The sequence below is a fragment of the Canis lupus genome, chromosome 1, assembly GCF_003254725.2.
Source record: "Canis lupus dingo isolate Sandy chromosome 1, ASM325472v2, whole genome shotgun sequence".
In the NCBI taxonomy this organism is placed as follows: Eukaryota; Metazoa; Chordata; class Mammalia; order Carnivora; family Canidae; genus Canis; species Canis lupus.
Genome location: NC_064243.1, coordinates 89,222,277 through 89,247,221, shown reverse-complemented (window position 1 = coordinate 89,247,221; position 24,945 = coordinate 89,222,277). Strand labels below are relative to the sequence as shown.

At 37.6% G+C, this 24,945-nt stretch overlaps 1 protein-coding gene across 13 annotated transcripts in view; it reads left to right on the top strand.

Moving 5' to 3' along the window:
- The first annotated feature begins 1,165 nt into the window (after positions 1 to 1,165).
- Positions 1,166 to 24,945, top strand: part of ZNG1A (Zn regulated GTPase metalloprotein activator 1A) — a 57,541-nt gene continuing 33,761 nt past the window's right edge. For 4 of the 13 annotated variants that reach the window (XM_035706996.2, XM_025423385.3, XM_049092351.1 and 1 more), the window contains exons 1-6: positions 1,167 to 1,413; positions 5,007 to 5,093; positions 7,633 to 7,729; positions 8,836 to 8,927; positions 10,684 to 10,764; positions 24,245 to 24,304. In XM_035706996.2, the coding sequence (XP_035562889.1) occupies positions 1,260 to 1,413; positions 5,007 to 5,093; positions 7,633 to 7,729; positions 8,836 to 8,927; positions 10,684 to 10,764; positions 24,245 to 24,304 (571 nt within the window). In that variant the 5' untranslated portion in view covers positions 1,167 to 1,259. Of the gene's footprint in view, positions 1,414 to 1,441; positions 1,534 to 5,006; positions 5,094 to 7,632; positions 7,730 to 8,183; positions 8,351 to 8,835; positions 8,928 to 10,683; positions 10,769 to 24,244; positions 24,305 to 24,945 lie in introns of those variants that run through there. The other 9 variants (XM_035706999.2, XM_049092357.1, XM_049092359.1 and 6 more) reach the window with 6 other exon arrangements.

Here is a 24,945-nt window from a genome sequence, read left to right as displayed (position 1 = left end):
GACAAGCAAAATTAAAAAACATATTGTCATATATATATAAATGTTTAATAAAACTAAAATGAAAGGAGGGAATGATCAGTCACCCCAAAACAATTCAGGATAATGGTTATTATCTTAGGGGAGAGGCAGAGAGTTGGAATAGGATACTGGCCCCCATTGGTACTTATAACTCTTTGGTAATGTGGTATGCCTAGGGTGGCTCAGGGTGTGATTCTGGGGTCTGGGATCAAGTCTCACATCGGGCTCCCTGCATGGAGCCTGCTTCTCCCTCTGCCTATGTGTCTGACTCTCTCTCTCTCTGTGTCTCTCATGAATAAATAAAATCTTTTTTTTTTTGAAATCTTAAAAAAAAAACAAACAAACCTTACTGGTAATGTTCTTGGGCTAGGGATGAGGTCAAAGGAGTTCACTATAAACTTATAAATATAAAAGAGGGCTACCTACAGGTTAATGATGAGAATGTCATGAACCAATGAATATGATAAATGAACACAGGTTACCTGAGCCCAAATTAAAAAAATGAGAAAGAAAAATAAATAAAAGTAATACACGTACATTGTAAAAATTTGGATATCCATGTAAAATATGTAGTTATAATAAAGAAAAAAAGTTTTGCTGCTTATTCCTTGAGGAGGTAGAAAAATTACAATTAATAGTGTTATAGTTTCCCATTCTTTTCCCTATGGATTAAAAAAAGTCTTTAATTTTATTTATTTTTTAAAAATATTTTATTTATTTTTTTATGAGAGACACAAAGAGACAGAGACATAGGCAGAGGGGAAGCCTGATGCGGGACTCGATCCCATGACCCCAGGACCAGGACTTGAGCCAAAAGCAGATGCTCAACCGCTGAGCCACCCAGGCGTCCCTAAAAAAAGTTTTTTAATGACACTAAAAAAAAAAAAATCACATTAATAAAGTCTGTTCTCTACGGGGATTGTTTAGGTCAGGCTGCCCACGCAGCAGGTAGCAGCGGGACTGCGCACCGCGACAGCATCAGGCCTGGAGTCCTAACAGCTCCGCCCGCTGCGCTCAGGTTCGGAGGACACGCCCAGGGGGTGTGTCCAGCGCCTCCGGGGGGCGTGGCTAAGAGGCGAGGAGGCGGGCCTCGGCGGGCCCCAGGTAATCGGGGCGGGATCGCGAGGCGCCGCGCGTCGCAGCGTGATGACGTCAAGCGCGCCCGGCGTGGCGCTTCCGGCGTGCGCAGCCGCGTTGTCGGCGTCCTGGTCGCGGAGGGGCGTGCTGTGCGCTTGGCGGGGATGTTCCCGGCTGTGGGTGCTGTGGATGAGGAAGAGGAGCCGGCGGAGGAGGACTGCCCGGAATTGGTCCCCATTGAGACGAAGCTAAGAGAGGAGGAGGAAAAGTCTGGCCCCGGCGCTAAGATCCCAGTCACAATCATCACCGGGTATTTAGGTAACTAACCATCCCGGTCAGAAAATGCCGTGAACGCTGGTATCCTGGGCGTTTGGGGGCTGCCGGTGCCTCTTCACCTTAGGCATCTGGGCCTTCTGGCCCACAGCAGATGTCTCTGAGGTAGGGGCTGGGTCGCTCGCTCCCCGGTTTGGGTGGCGTTTCATCTCGGGGCTTACGGATGCCCAAGCCCCCTGCCCCCTTTGCGTTAGATGCACCTTTGTCAAGGGAGGTGGAAAGCTAACTTCGCATCGTGACCCTAGTTGTGGCTCTGCGCTTAGAGGCCTGGACCCGCCCCTCTCCCGCCTGACCTCTCCCTGGCTATCTTAGTTACCTTCCGGAAGCTCGGGAGCCTCCTTGGAAAGTGGAAGTCCTCTCCGTCACCTGTTTGAGTTGGTTTTCTCCTCTCCTAAATGAGAGAGCGGGAAACACCTCCCCTACAAGTCTGTTATCTTTACAGGGTGCCCTGTCTGCACAGTGCGCCACCCACAACGGGCTTCCTCTGGTAGATTCCCCTTCCCTCCCCATGGGCCGGTCTCTTCCAGCTCTTCGGGGAGAGGACTCTTTATTCTTTAAGTAAAGATTTTATTTATTTATTCATGAGAAAGAGAGAGGCAGAGCCATAGGCAGAGGGAGAAGCAGGCTCTCTGTGGGGAACCGGGTGCGGGACTCGATCCCAGGACCGTGGGATCACGCCCTGAGCAGAAGGCAGATGCTCAACCACTGAGCCACCCAGATGCCCCCGGACTAATTTTTAAAGGAATTTATTTTTGATGTTTCCCCACTATTATTCAGAAGCTGCTCTGTTAAGTCCAAGACCGTGTGGTTCAGTTTGGCTTTTCCCATTTTTCTAATTCCTAGGTCGGTAGAGCATTGGAGGTAATGGCCTGAAGGTTAGGAATGAGAGCTTTTGCCAACAACCTTGTTGCTGAATATGGGGGATATAGTTTCTCTACTTATTCCTGATCTTTTTCTCTCTTTTGAAACATTGTTCTATCGGCTTCCATCACATTTTTCTTCTGAAATTTCCACCCATTTCTCTGGCTTTTCTTTTAAAAAATTTCTCCCACCTGTTTTTAACTTCATCCTTTTAACTTTACACACAGGTAGTTTCTATTCTGGTGTCCCACAGACATCTCAAACTCAGCGGGTCCAGAACTTGAAATGTTACCTAACCCTCCAGTCCTGCTCCTGCGATTCCAACCACCTGGAATATTCTAAAAATGTTCTGATTACCCTTGTGTAATGCTTCCCTTTAATACATTCTTTGTATTTTAGCCTTAATGATCTTTGTAAATGTCAACTGATTGTGTCACACCATTCAGTGGTTTCCATTTGGGCTACAGTTCAAATTCCTAAACACGAATCAGAAGGTCCTTTATGATCTGGCTCTTGACAGCCTTTCTAGGCTTCAAAACTGTGATCCAGACACATTAAACAACTTAGTCATAAAAGGTGCCAAGTATGTTAGGCCCTGGAATACTTTTCTATTTTGTTACTCCTCTGTGTAGACCTCCCTCCTAGGTGCTCCATGACATCTTGTACATCTCCTATCCACTCTATAATTCTGTGGCATAATTGCCTCTTGATTGATCTGAATTAACTTCCATCATGCACTCAGTCTTTTGTAAGCATCATGAAAGTAGAGACAGAAAAAAAAAAAGAAAGAAAGAAAGTAGAGACAGTTTGTCTCTGTTTTGTGCATTTTTCACCAAAGCCTAGCATAAAATCTGGCCCTGAGTAGACTTTTGAATGCACCAACTGTGCTTAAAGTCTTCTGTTTTAAGTCTTAGTAATGCTATTAGACAATCTCTTAACTTCACCTCTTCCTCTCCATTTTCATGGCGTCAATCATGTTCAGGGTCTCTGTCTCACGCTCCATCTGGTTTCTAAGAATTTCCTCAGTGCCCTGTCTCCTCAAGCTCTGTCCCTTTCACTATATACTTCACACTTTTGTGATGTTGAGCTTTTAGAAGCGCTCTAAACACAAGCCTTTCATCCCTTCAACAGCCTTTTAAGGAATATGGCCTAGAAATGTAGAAGATATTAATACCCTAATGATCAGGCAGCCCTGGTGGCACAGTGGTTTAGTGCTGCCTGCAGCCTGGGGTGTGATCCTGGAGACCTGGGATCGAGTCCCTTTGTCAGGCTCCCCGCATGGAGCCTGCTTCTCCCTCTGCCTGTGTCTCTGCCCCTCTCTCTCTCTCTCTGTGTCTCTCATGAATAAATAAATAAAATCTTAAAAAAAAAAATACCCTAATGATCATTAAATCCCTCCTAGTTGTATGGTAGAAATCTTGTATGTCCTTCAGGAGAGACCTATGAGCTTACATGGAAAAGTTCTTAGCAGTACTGTTGAGGAGAATAAAATGCTGGAGAGAACACAAATGCCCACCAGCAGAAAAGTAAATAAATGATATATTCATACAATTGAACTACACTACGGTGCAATTTTTTTCCCCGTCTTTGAACTTTGCTGTGTATAGTTGTTCTCAAGATAAATGTTTTTCTTCTACTTGAGCTGAACATACTAGGTTTAACATGCCACCTACTGGATAAAGTTAGTGTAGCTTTATGAATTTATTTTCCTAAGTACTGAATATTCTGTACATTAACGTTTTCTACATTCATTCTCCTATTTTGCGTGTGTTTTATGGATAGGTAAACAGATACAGTTGACCCTTGAACAGTGTGGGGTTAGGAGTGCCAACATCTTGCACAGTTGAAAACCTGCATATAAACCCAAAAAAACTACCAATAACCTACTGTTGATCAGAAGCTTTAGTGATAATATAAAGCCAATTAACACATATTTTGTACATGTATTACATACTGTATTTGTATAATAAAGTAAGCTAGAGAAAAAATGTTATGAAGAAAAATCATAAGGGGGAGAAAATAAAGTACTGTACCATATTTACAGAAAAGAAAAATCCAAATGTAAGTGGACCCATGACCCACACAGTTAATTGTTCGAGGGTCAGCTGTATATATCATATTTTCTTACAGGTTACTGTTAGCATACTGAAAGTAGCCCTGTGGTCAGTTTGAATTTGTGTCTAATGACAGATACTGAAATAAAAAATAGGGCTTTATATGTAAATGTTAGGGAAATAAACCGTATATATTTAGTTAAGAAACATTGTCATCATGTAAAAGTGCCTAAATATTTTAAATAAAGTATATGAATAATTTAAATAAAGTAAGTTTACTTTACAATAAATAAAGTACCTCAGTACTTTATTACCAAGAAGCCATTATTTCAATAATTCCTCACTCAATAGAAAGTTTAGATGCCTTAGTGTTAAATATATCATAAATTGTGTAGAAGGCAAATTTTTGTTATATGAGGTTGAAGAAAGCCGTGATCCAAGTTGTAGGAATATTCGTAAATATAAGATTTAATCAGTATAAAGCTTTTTTAGTAGTTTGCAAAAGATACTTTAATCTTTTCCTCTGGAATCTTCTATACCATAGTTAAATATTTTAAAAATAGCACAGAAATTTTTAAAAACAAAATTATAAAAATATTAGGACTTTTTTGTGTATGTGCCTTTAAAATTAGCCTTTGAATGTTATTTAAATACATTTTATAGGTGCTGGAAAGACAACACTTCTGAACTATATCTTGACAGAGCAACATAGTAAGAGAGTGGCGGTTATTCTAAATGAATTTGGGGAAGGTAAGTAAAATTCAATGAATGCCATGCTGTAAGAATTTGTAGGGTAGCTTACCCCCTAATTGAATTGATGAAAATACAAAGTATTATAATGTGAACACATTGATGCAGATGGTTTTGGGAAAATTAGATTAGTTTCTGTCAAGCCTTATTTTGTAGAGATTGGAGGTACTGAAATCAAGTAGTTTTTTTTTTTTTTTTTTTTAAGATTTTATTGATTTATTCATGAGAGACACAGATAGAGAGACACAGAGGCAGAGACACAGGCAGAGGAAGAAGCAGGCTCCATGCAAGGAGCCTGACGTGGGACTCAATCCCAAGGACTCCAAGGATCACGCCCTGGGCCAGGGGCTCATGCTAAACTGCTGAGCCACCCAGGGATCCGATCCCCCAGATAGTTTTTATAAAATTTTATGTAACTTTGGAATTCATAGCAACAGAATAAATTAGATTTTTACATGAAAGAACTCCAGAAGTAAAAATGGAAACATATGAAAGAAAGTTCTTTCAGGCACTTTCTGTGTACTTTTGTACTGATTATATATTGTTCACTTGTAACTTCTGAAAAATATTTAAAAATGCTTCGGTTTTTATAAGTTTACCTTGTTGGATGTTTATTATTTGCAAAGCATTTAAAACTGAAGATTTTTTAAAGATTTTATTTATTCATGAGAGACACAGAAAAAGAGGCAGAGACACAGGCAGAGGGAGAAGCAGGCCCCATGCAGGGAGCCTGACGTGGGACTCGATTCCGGGTCTCCAGGATCATGTTCTGGGCCGAAGGAGATACTAAACTGCTGAGCCACCTGGGCTGCCCTAAAACTGAAGATTTTAAAAATAAGTTAAATATATGGTTTCCATCCTTAAGCCCCAGCAGTTGTCTGTGGAAATATATGCATTTAAAATTCCATTTTTGGGGGGTTTTTTGTTTTGTTTTATTTTTTAAAGATTTTATTCATTTATTCATGAGAGACACAGAGGCAGAGGGAGAAGCAGGCTCCGTGCCAGGAGCCCGATGTGGGACTCGATCCCAGGACCCAGGGATCATGCCCTGAGCCGAAGGCGGATGCTCAACCACTGGCCACCCAGACGTCCCATCATTTTTTTGTTTTGTTTTTAATATTGAACTGTGCTTTAATATCTACACAGCAGTGTTAGACACAATTCTTAGATTACTTTTAGAAGTCTTTCTTCTTACAAGTGAACTTTAAAGCTTGCTTTTAACCAAAAAATATGTTGAACTATTTTTTATAGTATGCTATTTTCTCAGTATTAAATGAATAATGGAGCTAGGTTTTATGAAGAAGGGAGACCTGTTAAACTTGATTTCTCATTTTAATAAACTAAAGTGAAAAGCCCTGTTAAAATAAAAATGCTAAGATTTTTTTAAATCTGTCTTTTACTCTAGCTTCTTATTAACATCTGTTGGACACTGATCACATTTTTTGTTACTCTTTTCTTCATTTTTTCCTGATCATTTATGTAATTTTGTCCTTTACAGCATTTGAAATACTTTCCTTTGCATTTTATTCATATCTTTTATACCCTGAATTCTGTAGCAGTCCCTTTCAAAGCTCTTTATCCTTGCCTAACTGAACTATAAACAGAAACTATATAAATGAAAAATTATTCAGTTTTCTTTTTTGGCCATTTGCTTTAATGGATTTAGAATTCTTCCTTTCTTTATTGGAGGAAAAGTAAGATACTTAAAATTATTCTTGTATGATAGCAAGTATCTCAGAATTTCAAGTATATATTATTTCTTAAGTAAATATTGCTAAGAAAACTTCAGTTTAAAAATTTAGTTTTTAAATGAGCACATTGATACCCTGGCCAGACAAACTTTCTCAAAATGACCTAGAGTTTTTACTCATACTGGGAATATTGAGTACTCTAATACAAACAAAAACAATTTAGAGGAAGATGGAAAGTAAAAAATAGATAAGGCAATCTTCTAAGAGCATTAAGGGCATACAAAAATCAATATATTAAATGTACTAAATGTTGGCCATGGACAAAAAGGAGTGCTTTTGAAATAGCTACTGTATTAGGATATAGGAGTGAGCAAGCGAGAGGCCTGAAGAAGTAAGTTTGAGTCATTGATTTTGGATTTGCCTTTTTAGGGACTTAAATCCTCTTAAAAACGTAAAAGCTAAAGTAATCTAGAATAGTATAGTTTAAAATATTGAGGCTGCGCAAACAGAATGTATTGTTATAAATGTATAAAATGATTTGAAATCTGTGCTATTGATAGTCTCATCTTTGTTTTTGTTGGCTAGTGAACATAATCTAAAGAGTTCACTAGCCAACAAAAAATCTAAAGAGTGTTTCTTGGGATCCCTGGATGGCTCAGCGGTTTACTGCCTGCCTTCGGCCCAGGGCGTGGTCCTGGAGTCCCAGGCTTGGGTCCCACGTCGGGCTCCCTGCATGGAGCCTGCTTCTCCCTCTGCCTGTGTCTCTGCCTCTCTCTCTCTGTGTCTCTCATGAATAAATAAATAAAATCTAAAAAAATAAAATAAAGAGTGTTTCTTGTTAATTACAGGAAGTGCAGTGGAGAAATCCTTAGCTGTCAGCCAAGGCGGAGAGCTCTATGAAGAATGGCTGGAACTTAGAAACGGTTGCCTCTGCTGTTCAGTAAAGTGAGGAATGGGTTTACTGTGTGCTTATTGGTTTGTTATAAGTGTTTATTGATTATATTGATTATATTTACAGCTCTTATTTTCTCTTGTAACTGAATTTCACAGTTTGCTTCTTTGTATTTTCACATAGAAAATAACATTAGGATGTATTAAAGTGTTTCTTGCTATCTTACTTATTTTCTTGTCTGCTCTAATGCTTTGGTCCTTTTATTGAGTTTCTAGTTTCTAGTCACATTTCATGTATACAAAAATTATTATTCTACATTGAATGAGTCATTGGTCTAATTTCCAAGGATTCAACTTCTAAAAATAAAAATAAATGACCATCCAAAAGGTCCAAAGGCTTATGCCGTGTTCTACCAGTGATAGTTGTTTCCAAGGACAGTGTCTGTTTTTTTCACTAACATACCATAGATCTTAGAAAAGGACTTGACATACATATTTACTCAAATATTTGTTGAGTAAATTAGGAAAATTAATACCTGTGCAGTTAATTTTGTATATTTTAGTGAATTAAATTTTGTCTATGTCGTTTACAACTTAGGTATTTGACTTTGAGTCAAATATATTAACAAAGCTAAAATCATGACAGATTTTCTTGAACAACCAAAATGAAATCCAGTAAGTATTTTCTTGCACTGTTGATATTCTAAGAAAAAAGGGAAATTAAAGTCTGGTACCCTTATTCAGAACCAAATTGAAGAGTAATGATCATGTCCCTTTAGATGTTATATTAAACCACTGTAATTCATAAATTTTATCATTGTTTTGGATGTTCAGTGTTTTCTTACGTAATGCTATGAAAATAGATTTTTATTTTAGTCAGGGTTATTAAAGTTTCTTCTGCTTTTAGTTTTAATAAAATTAAAGTATTAACTCCTCATGTATCTGATTTATTTTACTTGTCAGTATATATGTCTCTGTTTTTCTCCACCATTGGTAAATATTGATGGACATGGTGTTAGAAGTTTGGGAATAAGTTAAATTTTTACACGGCTAAAGATATTTTCGTCTCAGGTTGCTATATATACACTTTAAAATGTTTATAATGATCATTTAAAAATATTCAGGTAATCAGCTGTATTTTATATTTTGGTATTCTCCAGGGACAATGGCCTTAGAGCTATTGAGAATTTGATGCAGAAGAAGGGGAAATTTGATTACATACTATTAGAGACCACTGGGTTAGCAGATCCTGGTAAGAAATGACATTATTAATAACCAGAATATAGTTTTAAAACATTTTTAAATGTATTAGAGAAATATGTAAATTAAGCATTACACCTGTACTCCAGACTAAACACTTTTTGTTGTTGTTTAAAACAGGGAAAATACCGGATTGTGGGTTTTTTTGTTTTTGTTTTTGTTTTGCAGGTAAATCATGATTAGAGTAGTTGGTACTTTTAACTTGATTATAGGATTGAAGTTCAATTGATTGATTTAAGATCAATGGTAGGAACACAAATTGTTAAAAGTATGGAGATTTAGGAAAAATAAGGACATTCTTTCTTTTTTTTTTTTTTTAAGAGTTTATTTATTTATTCATGAGAGACACAGAGGCAGAGACACAGCACAGGGAAGAGAAGCAGGCTCCATGCAAAGAGCCTAATGTTGGACTCCATCCCGGAACTCCGGGATCATGCCCTGAGCCAAAGGCAGATGCTCAACCACTGAGCCACCCAGGCGTCCCAAGACAGTCTACTTCTAAGTTTACTTCTATATTTGATTGGTTATGTACTCTACAGAGATCTTATTTCTGATTACTTTCTAATCCAGCTTTCTCAGAGGGTCATTTAAAGATATTTAAGGGCTTTTGGACTTTAATCCCAGCATTGCTTACTTTTTCAATCAATTGCTAGCATCTTGTTTTTCTATTATTAAAGTTGAAATAATTTTATTTGTAAATACTGTCATTAGGTACACAATTAAATTAAGCCTATTGGGCCTTTGTCCTGAGTGTGGAATTAATGATTATCCATGGTTTTTATCTCTGAATAGAATTTCATGTAAACTTCTCTATTGAAAGCTACACAAAGTTAAACCGTGTTTGTTTTTTAAAGATATTTATTTGAGGAGAGAGAGAGAGAGAAAGAGCACACAAGCAGGAGTGAGGAGTAAAGGGAGAAGCAGGCTCCCCATCAAGCAGGGTGCCTGGTTGGGACTTGATCCCAGGAATCTGGGATCATGAACCAAGTTGAATGCAGGTACTTCAGATGCCCCCAAAGCTGACTGTTTTACTGTTTTAACAATTGATTTGTTTCCTTCTTACCCAAATGTCTTTTAGTTGACAGATTATTCCTAGTTTGCTTAGTGTTCATGTGTTCATTTTGTAAGTCCTAGGCGTACCTTTTTTTTTTTTTTTTTTTTTTTTTTTAGTTAATGGCATTGGGCCATAAAACTATTTTAAAAGTAGTGTTTATGAATAATTTTTTAGGGGTCATAACTGCTTAAAACATACTAAAGTACCTGAAAGGTCCAAATGTAATCAGTGGTTATTGTACTTAAAATAGTAACATTGTCCTTATGTTTTCTTTTTTTTTTTTTTTTAAAGATTTTATTTATTCATGAGAGAGAGAGACATAGGCAGAGGGAGAAGCAGGCTCTGCAGGGAGCACGACACAGGACTTGATGATCCCAGGCTACTGGGATCATGCCCTGAACCAAAGGCAGACAGACGCCGAACTGCTGAGCCACCCAGGTGTCCCTGTCCCTGTGTTTTCAAATTAGTATTGATTTGGGCTGTTTTGGTCCCGAACTAGACCATATTACATACATTTTCATACATTTCCAATAGATCTAATAATAGGACTTGAACTATTTAACATTGATGTTGAACATTAACCTGGTAAGATGGGGAAATATACTGTATGTCTCCTTTTTGAAATAGCAAATAATCAGTTTCATTCATGGTAGCCACTTTATACAGAAAAACTCTTCTAACTTTTCTTTTGTAGGTGAGTTTGATAAAACATGGTTCAGCTCTTCAGAGAGAGAAAGAAAAGTTAAAGATCTCAGTGAAAGCTTTTATACAAATTGTAGGTATGAACAGGTTAATGTTTCTTGCTTTTAACTTTCTTTAGAGTAATGATTTTATTGTTTGGGTAAAAATGGACATTCATTATAAAAAAGATTTACCCAATATCTAAGAAAATGCAGAGATGAAAGTTAAAAATCAATCACACTATATCTCACTATCATGAAATACAAAGTAGGTTGATTTTATTCCAGGGATTTTATTCCAGTGCTACTTGTTGAATGACAGCATCAGTCTCTGCTGGAAGCTTGGGAAAATGCAGATTCTTGGGCCCCAATCCCAAATCTATGAATCAGAATCTGTAAGAGTGGGGCCCAGCAATCTATTTTAATAAGCCCTTCAGGGGATTCTTATACATTCATAAATTTGGGAAGCCCTGCTCTGTGTGCTTCTGAAAGCTGTATAAACATACAGAAATAATTTTATAAAAATGTGATTGTGTTGTTTGTGCTACTCTTAATAATTATTAATTTAGTTTTACTTCAATCTTAAAGAGCACTTGGAGGCAGTTCAAGATGGCAGCTTAGGAACACCCTGAACTTACCTCTTTTCATAGACACACCAGATCTGCAGCTACTTAAGAAATAATTTCTATTCAGAAAGATCTGAAAACTAGCTGAACAGCTCCTTCTACAACAAGGAATGGAAGGGCCACATTGAAATGGATAGGAGAGTTGGAGATGGAGGCGTGATCTTGCCAAAACTTCACCCCTCATGCAGCAACTCACAGTAGGGAACTTCCAGGTCTGGAGTCTTTCTTGACATGAGGAGGGACAGGTTTATACCCCACTTTGGGTATGCCAGTCCTTGGAGTCTACACTGGAGAGACAAGGCCCCCTAGATGGATTTGGAAACCAAAGGGGCTTGTGTACAGTAGACCTTGGGGGCTCTGGGGAATCTGAGATACTCCTTTTGAGGGGTTCACATGTAAGCACACTCACCTTGGAATCCAGTGCAAAGGCAGTGGTTTGAAAAGTGACTAGTGTGAAGTGATTTATATGTGAAGATTCATTTGCTAATTCTGAAGTGTTTGCCGGAATAGTTGGGACCAGTTGGGACAGAGGTACTTGTGAGAACCATTTTTGTGCTCTCCTTCCACTTTGCTATTGTAGTCAGTCATGGTGGACACAGTCTCCCTAAAGCCATGAGTGTGTGCCCCATCCCCAGCCATCCCCCTGCCTCACTAAAGCTTTGAGAGTATCCTGACCAAATTGTTCTCCTGCGTCCCTAAAGCCATGGATGTGCCCCACCCCCAGTACTCTTTCAGCTTTGCTAAAGCCCGCCTTTGAGTGCAGTCCACAGAGGGAATGCCCATTAACCAACTGTCCCTGGTGGCCAGACTGGCTTGAATTTCTGTGCCCCATGGAGCTGTAATAGGAAGGTAGTTTGGGGAAGGCTACCATACCCAAGGCACTACAGAGACAGCAGGCTGAAATACACCACTAGCCTACCTGTGATAAAGGCCCATCTCCTTGTCCTGGAGCTCCAGCCTAAGGGATAGGCTTCAGAGGTGCTCTTGCAAGGTAGGCAAGGAGACAACACCATCTTTGATCTCTCCTTTGGCCTCAACACAGCTTGCTAATACTTCCAAAAAGTTTATACACTTGTCTGAGGCCCTGATTTTTGCAGCTGGAGTTCAGGAGACCCCTCTAGATCTCTTGGGCTGGAGATCAGCAGGGTTTACAGTTATGGTGTCCCAGGGCCATATATTTGCCTACTCCAAGAGCTCCTTCCTGTGGAACTTTCAGTCAGCCTGAAACTAGGTGCTGAGATCTCCCTTTGGAACACTGGCAGGGCTTGACACACTCTCACCAAATGGGATCTATCAAGAATAATTCAGGCTAATTAGGTAATCCCAAAGTTTCAGACAACCAAGAGTTAAGGCAAGATGAATAATAAGATTTATTCACCTATATAAGCCTACTTCTTCAAAAGTGGGAGAGATAACCTTTGCTTAATACATAGAAACAGAGAGTCAAGGAAAATGACACAGGAATATTTTCCAAACAAAGGAGACAAAACCTCAGAAAGAAGACCTTAATGAAGTAGAGATAATTAATCTACCTGATAAAAGGTTCAAGGTAATGGTTATAAAGATGTTTACCAGAGTCAGAAGAATAGTTGAACACAGTGAGACTTCAACAAAGGGTTAGTAAATATAAGGAAGTACCAAATACAAGTCACAGAGCTGAAGAATACAGTAACTGAACTGAAAAATGTACTAGAAATGTTCAGCATCAGAATAAATGAAGCAGAAGAATAGATCAGTGACCTGGGGGCAGGGCAATGGAACTCAGCCAAATAAAACAGCAACAACAGTATTGATGAAGACAGCTTAAGGAACCTATGGGACAATGTCAAATGGAATAACATTCACATTACAGGGATCCCAGCGGAAAAGAAGATGAGAGGCAGAAGACTTCCCTAATCCAGGGAAGAAAACTGACATCTAGGTCTTAGAAGCACAGAATTCCAAATAAGATGAACTTAAAGACATCCACATCAAGAGACATAATAATTACAATGTCAGAATTAAAGAGGGGATCTTAAAAGCAATAAGAGAAAAACAACTTGTAAAGTACAGGGGAATACCCAAGTCACTATCAACTGATACTTCAGATGAAGCTTTACCGGCTGGAAGGGAGTGGCATGATAGATTTGAGGTGCTGAAAGGAAAAAAACTTCCAACTAAGAATATTCTACCTGCCAGTATTGGAGAAGAGTTTACTAGACAAGCAAAAGCTAAAGGAATTCACCACTACCCTAGCCTTACAAGAAATGTTAAAGGGACTTGGTTAAGCTGAAAAGGAAAGATACTAATAACAAAACGTGGGAAAGTAAAAATCTCACTCGTAAGGGCAAATATATAACAAAGGTAGTGGATTAACCAATTATAAACCTACTATAGGGGAACGTGTGGGTGGCTTAGTTGGTTGAGCATCTGCCTTTAGCTCAGGTCGTGATACCAGGGTCCTGGGATTGAGTCCCACATTGGGCTCCCCATAGAGAACCTGCTTCTCCCTCTGTTTCTCCCTTTCTCTTTGTGTCTCTCATAAATAAAATCTCAAAAAAAAAAACAACCCTACAAGGAAGGTTAAAAGACAAGTGGCAAACTTGTCTACAACAATTTGGTATGCACAAAGTAAGATGATGTAAAATATGTCATAAAAACAAAATGTGGTGGGGAACAGAAATGTAGAGTTTCTATAATACATTCAGATTTAAGTTGCTATCAACTTGAAATAGGCTTGTATTTAATATGTAAGTATATATGTGTAAATATATACCTAAATATATAAGTATAAATATAAGTATATAAATATAAATGTGTGTGGGTGTGTGTGTAAGTAGGTTGTTAGCTGTGAACCTCATGGTAACTACAAAGCAAAAACTTATGGTAGACGTAGAAAAGATAATGAGAAAAGATTCTAAACATTAAACCAAAGAAAGGCATCAAACCACAAGGGAAAAGAAAAGAAAAAAAGAACAGAGGAACTACAAAAACAACCAGAAAATAATGAACAGAATGGCAAGAAGTACGTACCTATCAATAATTGCTTAAATGTAAATGGGCACAATCTCCAATCAAAAGATGTAACGATATACTATTATATGTTGGCTAATTGAATTAAAAAGACCTACAGTAATTGAATAGATTTTTTTTAAAAAGGCTCATTTATATATTTGCCCATAAGAGATTCACTTCAGATCTAATGGCACAGAGACTAAAATATGCATAGGAATTCCTAAATAAATCAGATATTGACAGACTTAAAGGGAAAAATGGACAGCAGTACAATAATAGAAGACTTTAATACTCCACTTATATCAATGAATAGGTTATCCAGATAGAAAACCGATAACATATCAGCCTTAAAACAACATATGAGGCCAGGTGGACTCATTAGGTATACAGGTAACTCTTGAACAGTGAGTTTGACCTGTGTGAGTGGGTCCACTTATATACAGATTTTTTACAATATAATACTGTACATGTATTTTCTGTTCCTTATGATTTTCTTAATAACATTTTCTCTAGTTTTTTATAAGAATATGATATATAGTATAACCTACAAAATATGTATTAATCAACTATAGTATCAGTATGGCTTCTAGTCAGTGATAGGCTCTTAATAGTTAAGTTTTTAGGAACACAAAGGTGATATATGGATTTTTGACTGCACAGGAGGTCAGTGCCCTAACTCTTAGATTTTTCAGGGGTGAATTGTATACAAAGTATATTATCTAAAAGCCACAGAATACACATTCTTCTCTGCATATGGGTAGGCCTTCAGGATAGGTCACACGTTAGATCACAAAACAAGTCTCAGTAAACTTAAGAAGATTGAAATCATATCAAGTATCTTCTATAACGATAGTGGTATGAAACAAACCAATTACACAAAGAAAACTGGAAAAATCATAAATATGTGAAAATTAAATAACATACAACTGTTATAATCAATGAGTCAGTGAAGAAATCAGACAGGAAATTAAAAATGCCTTGACATAAATGGAAATATAGCATTCCAAAATCTATAGGATGCAGCAAAAGCAGTTCTAAGAGTGAAGTGCACAAAAAGATAACTCTACCTAAAGGAATTAGAAAAACAACAGATAAATGCCACAGTTAGAAGGAAAGAAATAATAAAAGATTCAGAGCAGAAATAAATGAGACTAAAAAACTATAGAAAAGATCAATGAAAGTAAGAGCTGATTATTTTCAGAAATGAAAGAAGTTAACATACCACAGAAATCAAGGATCAAATAGACTATTATGCTAATGAAGTGGGTTAATTCCTAGTAATATACAGTCTTTCAAGACTTCCAATCTTCGGGCAGCCTGGGTGGCTCGGCAGTTTAGTGCCATCTTCGGCCTGGTGTGTGGTCCTGGAGTCCTGGGATTAAGTCCCGCATTGGGCTCCTTGCATGGAGCCCGCTTCTCCCTCTGCCTCTGTGTGTGTGTGTGTGTGTGTGTCATAAATGGATAAAGTCTTTAAAAAAAAAAAAAAAAGACTTCCAGTCTTCCATGAAGAAGTAGAAAATCTGAATAGATGCATTACTAGTAAGGAGATGTAATCTCTAATCAAAAGCCTCCCAGCAAACAAGTCCAGGACCAGATGTCTTCATGGGGGAATTCTACCACATATATAAAAAAGGTGTAATACCTATTCTCAAACTATTCCAAAATATTGAAGAGAAGGGAAAGCTTCCAAACTCATGAGGCCAGCATTACTCTGAGAAGGACACCACACAAAAAAATTACAGGCTTGTATCCTTGATGAACACAGATGTAAAAATTCTCAACAAAATATTAGCAAACTGAATTGGACAATGCCTTAAAAGGATCACACCCCATGATCAGTGGGATTTATTCCTGGAATGCAAGGATGGTTTAACATCTGCAGATCAGTGTGATACACCCTATAACAAAATGAGTAACAGTCATGTGATCATCTCAAGTGGGGAGAAGCCTTTGATAAAATTTGGTGTCCATTTATGATAAAAACAGTGGGTATAGAGGGAATGTACTTCAATATAATAAGGGCTATATATAACAGACTCATACTCAATGGTGTCAAGCGGGAAGCTTTCCCTCTAAGATCATGAACAAAATAAGAATGCCCACTCTTGCCTGTTCTATTCAATATAGTGTTGGAAGTCCTACCCACAGCAGTAACACAAGAAAAAGATAAAAGCATCCAAATTTGAAGAAATAAAACTATTGCTACTTGCAGATGACATAATACTATATATGGAAGACCTGAAAAACCCCACCAAAAATAAATAAATAAATAAATAATAAATAAACTCATTCATATTGCTGTATACAAAATTGGTATACACTTATGTGTTGTGTTTCTATGCACAAATAATGAAACTGTCAGAAATTAGGAAATCCTTGTCATAAGCCTAACAAAGCAATGTGTATCAAATAGGATAAAATACCTAGAAATACATTTAACCAAGGAGGTGAAAGACCTGTACATTGAAAACTGTAGGATACTGATGAAAGAAGTTAAGTCACAAATAAATGGGAAGTTATTCTATGCTCTTGTCTGGGAGAACTAATACTGTTAAAATGTCCATAGTACCCAATGCAATATACATGTTCAATGTAAACTCAGAATTATATTTAATTTTTGATTTTATTTTTTTTAAGATTTTATTTATCCATGAGAGACAAAGAGGCAGAGACATACCTAGAGAGAAGCAGGTTCCCTGCAAAGAGCCCGATATGAGACTCAATCCCAGACCCCAGGATCATGGCCTGAGCCAAAGGCAGATGGTCAACCACTGAGCCACCCAGGTGTCCCTCTATCAGAATTTCAATGCTATTTTTCACAAAACTAGAACAAATAATTTCTTCAAAGATTTTTAAAAAGTAATCTATACCCAACAGGGGACTTGAATGTACAACCCTGAGATCAAGAGTCACATTGTCTACCAACTGAGACAACCCAGGCACTCCTAGAGCAAATAATTCTAAGGTTTGTGTAGAATCAGAAGATTCTGAATAGCCCAAGCAGTCTTTAGAAAGAAGACCAAATGGAAGATATCATAGTCCAGACTTCAAACTATACTGCAAAGCTGTAGTATGAAAACGGTATGGTAATGGCATAAAAACAGACACAGATCAATGAAACAGAATAGAGAACCCATATATAAACCCACACTTTTCTGGCCAATTAATCTATGACAAAGGAGGCAAGAATATACAAGGAAGAAAAGACTGTCCCTTCAATAAATGGTAATGGGAAAACTACACCTAAATGAAAAGAATGAAACTATATATACAAAAATTAACTTGTAATCGGTAAAATATTTGAATGTAAAGCCTGAAACCATAAAATTCCTAGAAGAGAACAGGTGGTTAGCTCCTTGACATCAGTCTTGGCATTGAATTTTTGGATCTATCTCCAAAAGCAAAGGCAACAAAAGCAAAATCAGTAAGTGGGACTATATCAAACTAAAAGGCATCTGCACAGCAAAGGAAACCATCAATAAAATGAAAAGGCAATCTACTGACGGGAGAAAATATGTACAAATCCTATATCTGATAAGAGGTTAATATCCGAAATGTATAAACTCAATAGCAAAAAAAACAAAAACAAAAACAAACAGATTGAAAAGAAGGCAGAGGATCTAAACAAACATTTTTCCAAAGAATGTATACAAATGGGCAACAAGCACATGAGAAGATGCTCAACTAATTTTCAGGGAAATGCAAGTCAAAACCACAATATGATACAACTGCATACCTATTAGAATCAAATCAACAAGAAATAAGTGTTGGCGAGGATGCATAGAAGAGGGAACCCTGGGCAGCCCCGGTGGTGCAGCGGTTTAGCGCCGCCTGCAGCCCAGGGTGTGATCCTGGAGACCTGGGATCGAGTCCCACGTCGGGCTCCCTTCATGGAGCCTGCTTCTCCCTCTGCCTGTGTCCTCTCTCTCTAAATAAATAAATAAATAAATACATAAATAAAATTTTTTTAAAAAAAGAAAAGGGAACCCTTCTACACTATTGGTGGGAATGCAAATTGGTGCAACCGGTATAGAAAAACAGTATGGTGATTCCTCAGAACATTAAAAATAGAACTATCATGTGATCAGCTGTTTCACTTGTCGGTGTTTTTTTTTTTTCTTTTTAAGAAAATGAAAACACTAATTTGAAAAGGTATTTGCACTCTTATGTTCATTGCAGCATTATTTACAATAGCCAAGATGTGGAAACAATGTGTCTGTCAATGGATGAATAAAGATGATGTGATTAGATAGATAGATAGATATAGACAGATATAGATAGATATAGATATAGATATATAGACAACGGCCTTGCCATTTGCAACAACAGGGATGGACTTTGAGGGTACTATGCTATGGGAAATACATTCGATTTCACTTATCTGTGGAACCTAAGAAACAAAACTCAGATACAGGGAACAAATTGATGGTTATCAGAGGGAAAGGGGTTAGAGGGCTGAAGCGGATGAAGGGAGTCAGTTATATGGTGTTGGATGGTTACTAGATTTACTGTGGTGATCACTTTGTAATGCATACAAATACTGAACTGCATACAAATACTGAGTCATTATGCCATCCACCTGAAACTAAATTCCTATACCATTTTACCTTAATTAAAAATGTCTTGAGGGGAGCCCAGGTGGCTCAGCAGTTTAGCGCCGCCTTCAGTCCAGGGTCTGATCCTGGAGACCCAGGATCGAATCCCACATTGGGTTCCCTGCATGGAGCCTGCTTCTCCCTCTGCCTATGCCTGTGCCTCTCTCTCTCTCTCTCTCTCTCTTATGATTTAATAAAATAAAGTCCTTTAAAAAAAATGTCTTTTGTATATGTGAACCACCTAATGTTAGCCAACACATATTAGGTACTTCACAAATCAACTGTTAGTATCACTAGAATGAACTATCTAATAAATTGCTCAATAAAAGGTAGGCAAAAGCAAAAAAAAAAAAAATATGTAATTGAAAAAAGAGAACTTGAGAGAAATGAAGGAACCCTGAATATCAGAAAAATGTTTTTCACTGGAAGGGATATGAGTTAAGGGGAAAAAAGGTTTATAAAGAACATAAACAAATGGGACAAGTTGTTTTTTGAATTCTTAAATTTTTTTTAAATTTTTATTTATTTATGATAGTCACAGAGAGAGAGAGAGAGAGAGGCAGAGACACAGGCAGAGGGAGAAGCAGGCTCCATGCACCGGGAGCCCGACGTGGGATTCGATCCCGGGTCTCCAGGATCGCGCCCTGGGCCAAAGGCAGGCGCCAAACCGCTGCGCCACCCAGGGATCCCTGTTTTTTTAATTCTATGTGTCAGTTCAGAGTATTTTTTGACTCCCTGATATAAAGGAGTAAGGAGTGAATACTTGTGCTTATTCCCATCTCCTGGTTTTGGTGGATTTATTCTATGCTGTGTTGTTAAGATTTTTTTTTTAAAGGACTTTATTTTTTTATTTGAGAGAGAGGTAGCAAGAGATAACATGAGTGGGGAGGAGAGAGAAAAGCAGACACCCCCACTGAGCGGGGTGCTGGATGTAGGGCTCAGTCCCGGGACCCCAGGATCATGACCTGAGCTGAATGCAAATGCTTAACCAACTGATCTACCCAGGCACCCCTGTTTTCAAGATTTCTAACATCTATATTCTCTCACACTTCATTTAGTTCTGTTTTAAACCGTTTTAGTCCTCATCACCTCAGTACTGTGGCTTCTCCATTCCTGAGTTGATGAATCTCTTGATTGAGTGTATTTCAGGGTTAGGTAATTGCTTCAAGCTATAGATGGCATGTTCCTTGAGTTCTTTTTAATTTTTTAAAAGATTTATTCATTTGAGGGACGCCTGGGTGGTTCAGTGGTTGAGCATCTGCCTTTGGCTCAGGGTATGATCCTGGAGTCACAGGATTGAGTCCCGCATTGGGAGCCTGCTTCTCCCTCTGCCTGTGTCTCTGCCTCTCTCTGTGTCTTTCTCATAAATAAATATTTTTTAAAAGTTTATTCATTTGAGAGAGAGACAGAGTCAGGAGCAGGGCCAGAGGGAGAGGGAGAGAAGATTCCAAGCAGACTCCTTGCTGAGCACAGAGCCTGACATGGGGCTCGGTGTCATGATCACAACCTGAGCTGAAGCCCGGAGTTGGGCAGATAAGCACCCAGGCACCAACCAGGCACCCCTCTTGCTTGAGTTCTTGCATACTTGCTTGAGAATGCTTGTCTTTTGTTTTTATACTTGAAGGATGACTAGGTATAAAATTTCCAGATCACAGGTTCCTTCTCTAAGAACATGGCAAATATTGCTCCTTGATTTTGTATTTTTTGATTGGCAGGATTTCCTTTTTTATTCATTAGGAAGGATATGTGAGTGATATATTTTTTGAGCTTTAATGCTGTTGTTTCCTCTAATGCTTTGAGTATGTCTGCCTGATGTTTTCATTGTTGAAAAACAACTCGGCAGGAGGTGATATCCTTAGGGAGCACTTGTATTAGAATTTTGTGGTCATTATTATATTGGGGCAAGGAATGCTACTGTAGAAAAGTCTGATTTTTTTTTTCTGCCTTCTTAAAAGTGACCTGCTTTGTCATCCAAAATGCCTGACAGTTTTTTCCTTTATATTTGGAGGTCAGTAATATAACCAAGGTACATCTATGTGTCACTCATAATTATTTTTTTCTTTACACTGTGCTCTTTAATCTGTAGGTTTCTTCATTGAGGGACATTTTACTTGTTTATTACCATGAAGATTTTTTTGTCCAATTATTGGGTCCTATATTTTATGGTACCAGTTTTCCTACTGAATATTATCTTGTTCTCCATACCTTCTATCTTCTACTTGTTTTGTCTTTTGCTTCTGCATTTACTTTAATCATCTCAGATTGGTCCTCTTTGTCAGTAATTTTGTTTTTACCAGTTTCTGTTCTGTTCCTTGATGTTTTAAAAGAATTTGTTAAGTAATGATATGTTTGTTGGCTGTATGTTTATTTCTTTAGCACAAACTACCATTTCATATTATTCTACTTTATCTTGCCCCTTAGAGTTTGTTTTTAATTGATTGTTTTGTTTTTAAGTTCTTTATTATGAATTGGCCTTTGAGAATTTTCTTTGGCTTCCTGGGTTGTTTCCTTCCAGAATGAGTTCTTTGCCATTTATATGCCTTATTCATTTCTTCAACTTTTTCCTTTTATCTTTTTTGTTTCTTCTAAGTTGTTATATAGGTTCATTGTTTTTTCAGCATGTTGGTGCTTGATGTAGGAGGCTCAGAGAACATCGGCTTACTTATATATGGTGTTGAAGAATTATTTTTAATATCGTACCCATCTTACCTAAACTTATTTTTCTCTTGGGCCTCAATTTGAATGCTGAATATTGCAGGGAGCAGGGGAAGGGACACAAAGAAGCAGGGTAACTGAGAGCCAGATGGGCTATCTGACTTTTAGGCTCTGCTCCCTTAAAGTACCAACTGTTCCCCTCCTGATTTTCCTCTAACTACTCATGAATTCCATATCTTGTGTGGATACATCCTCAAGCTTCAAACCCTTGAGTTCATTTTGCTCTGAGCCCTAGGAAGTGACCCCTCCTCCAAAAATGTGGAAATGGTTAGAAACTTTTACCCTTGCTTGACTTTTTCCCATATTACTTATTCCTTGCTTAGTTCCTCTTCTTTTGAAAGCTGTTTCTGATAAGTATTTGGATTTTATTAACTCTTTCCCCACAGCCACTTCTTTGTGGAGGTAGAATTAAGAATTATCAGAAGTCACATGAGACTTTCTGTTTCTTATTGAGACTATCACTCTTCAAAATTTGTTACAAGAGGTTGTATATTTGGTTGTTGCTGATAACATTTGGCTTTTAAATTTTTATTTAAATTTTTATTGTAATCAGTTTTGAATAGGGAGATTTTATAATCTAGCTCAAGGTTTCTTAACCTTGACACAAATGACATTTTGGGTTGGATAGTTCTTTTTCATAGAGGATTGGCTTGTGGATTGTAGATGTTTTTGTTTGTTTTTGTGGTTATTGTTGTTGTTTGCATTGTGGGATGTTTAACAGCATCCCTGGCTTCTACCCACAAATGCCAGTAGCATTCCCCTAGTTGAGACAGTTAAAAATATCTTCATGGGCAGTCCAGGTGGCTCAGCGGTTTAGTGCCTGCCTTTGGCCTGGGGCATGATCCTGGAGACCCAGGATCGAGTCCCACCTGCGTGGAGCCTGCTTCTCCCTCTGCCTGTGTCTCTGCCTCTCTCTCTCTCTGTCTCTCTCTGTCTTTCATGAATGGATGAATGGAATCTTTAAAAAAAAAAATATCTTCAGGCATTGCCAGATATTCCCTGGGGAGAAAAATCACCCTGGGTTTGGAACTACTGATTAACTTATTCTCTCATCTTTACTCCTCTTGCTAAACACCTGCATCTAAATCTTAAACAGTTCTTTCTTGGGTAGCTTGGTAAGTATTACCAAAGATGCACCACAAAAGAAAAAAAAAAACCCTCATACACTCTTGCAGTTCAACTTTATACTACACGAATGTTAACTGTGTAGGACTTACAAGCTATCTGAATAGTAATCCATGAGTTAAAAAAAAATGTTTATGAACAATGTGGAATTTTACTGCGTGAAAAAAATTAAGACCTTTTTTTTTAATGACTTCTTGTTTGGAGTAATGATACTCAGTGTAGATTTATGTTTTTCTCCCCCATTAATTAAAATCATGTTGTTAGCCAAGTAAGTGAAGAAAATTCTTATTGGCAATTCAGTTGTTTCCCGTTTAGGAGACTGACACTCTCCAGTTCTAAGCTAAATAATTGTCATGGTAAAGTAATTTCCTTGAAAAGAACAGGCATTGATTCGCCCCTGTTACTCACAAATCCTATTTCAGTCAAATTGGAAAACTATTAAGTTTTTGGGAAAAAATCAATAGGTATCAGGAAACCATTAGATCTTGTGGCCCTTGCTATATCTTGCATGAGTAATCACTGTAAACAGCTGACAGGTATTTCTCACTGTTGACACAGAGTGATGCTTGGGGGACCACATCTCTTCAGGGTAGGTGGACAGCTTCAGACACTGGAATGAGTTCAGTTATCCTTGTTTTTCCCTACTCCTCATTCTTTTAGACAGCCCTGTCACTAACTGGACCTGTGATGCTTTGAAAAATCAAATACTTTCTTTACTGCCAGTTTTCTTTCTCTTGTATAGGGCATACTGATCAGGGCTTCTGGTTTGCCACCAAACCAATTTCTGTCAAAAACAAGGTTTAATTTCTTACTTAGAAATTATTTTTCCTCAGACACAAATTTTATATCAGTATTGAATAGTGTGAGGTTTTATTAGTAATGCTGTAGATTATATAATTTTACCTCCTCTTTCTCTTCTTTTTTTCTTCTATAAAACTTAAAAGCTTTTCTCTTTTTTTTTGTCTAATGACTTCAGAATTATCTATGTTGTGGTTTGCTTTCCTTTAGAGAGATAATTCATTATTTGTGAGCTGTATGATTATTAAATTTGAGAGAGAAAAAATAAAAATAAGTCCTATATGCACATATAATACCCAGATTATTTGGTAATATCTGTTGGTAGATTATTATGGCACTGACAGAAGCTTGGTATTGGGTTTGTGATAAGAGTTGATCTGTTTTCCTCCCTTCCTTCCTTCCTTCCTTCTTTCCTTCCTTCCTTCCTTCCTTCCTTCCTTCCTTCCTTCCTTCCTTCCTTCCTTCCTTCCTCCTTCTTTTTTTTTTTTTTTTTTTTGAGGAAAAGGGAGAAAGGAAGAAAAGTATAAAGAGTAAAGGATTCTATCATTGTAATTTCCATAAAGAAGTTTGGAAAGCCATACTTAATTCGTATATGTGTTCGCCTGCTAATTCTGTTAGGACAAATTAAAACAGCATGGACAGAATAATGTTTCTCAGTTTTGTTTTTTTTCCTCAGTTTAAAGAAATATTTTTATTTGATGAATATTATATATATTTTTCAGGTGCTGTAGCTTCTATGTTTTGGGTTGATGCTGAATTAGGGGTTGATATTTATCTTGATGGTAAGTGAAAAAGCAAATATTTTTGTTTTCAAGTACAGTGTTATAGTTAAGATTTTTTTTTTTCATTCACATTTTAATCCTCGCATTGTTACTCCTTTTAAATTTGTTTAGTTTGATAATGAAGTGAGCCTTTGTTTATAACAGATTACAAAGCCTCAGACAATGGTAGAACTAGATGCTGGATCTTAATGTCACCTCCCAATTAGTGCTTTCACTAGGATTTTCCTTTTAAAATACGATGTAGGGTTTTGTTTTGTTTTGTTTTGTTTGAGATTTATTTATTTATTCATGAGAGACACACAGAGAGAAACAGAGACATAAGCAGAGGGAGAAGGAGAAGCTGTCTCCCTGCAGGGAGCCTGATGGTGGAACTGGATCCTGGATCCCAGGATCAAGCCCTGAGCCAAAGGCAGATGCTCAACCACTGAGCCACTCAGGTGTCCCTGATGTGGGTTTCTTTTATCCTCTGTTTGATTTATGTACTTAGTATATTAGCAAATGTACAGTATGAGAATCATATTTCTACATTTCAATTTCAAGAATTAAGCAAAGCCCTCACCCCTTACTTTATTTGCTGTAACTTTTGGACAATTTTATTCATAGACTTCATTTAAGACATATTAGAAACTTTGTGAATGAAG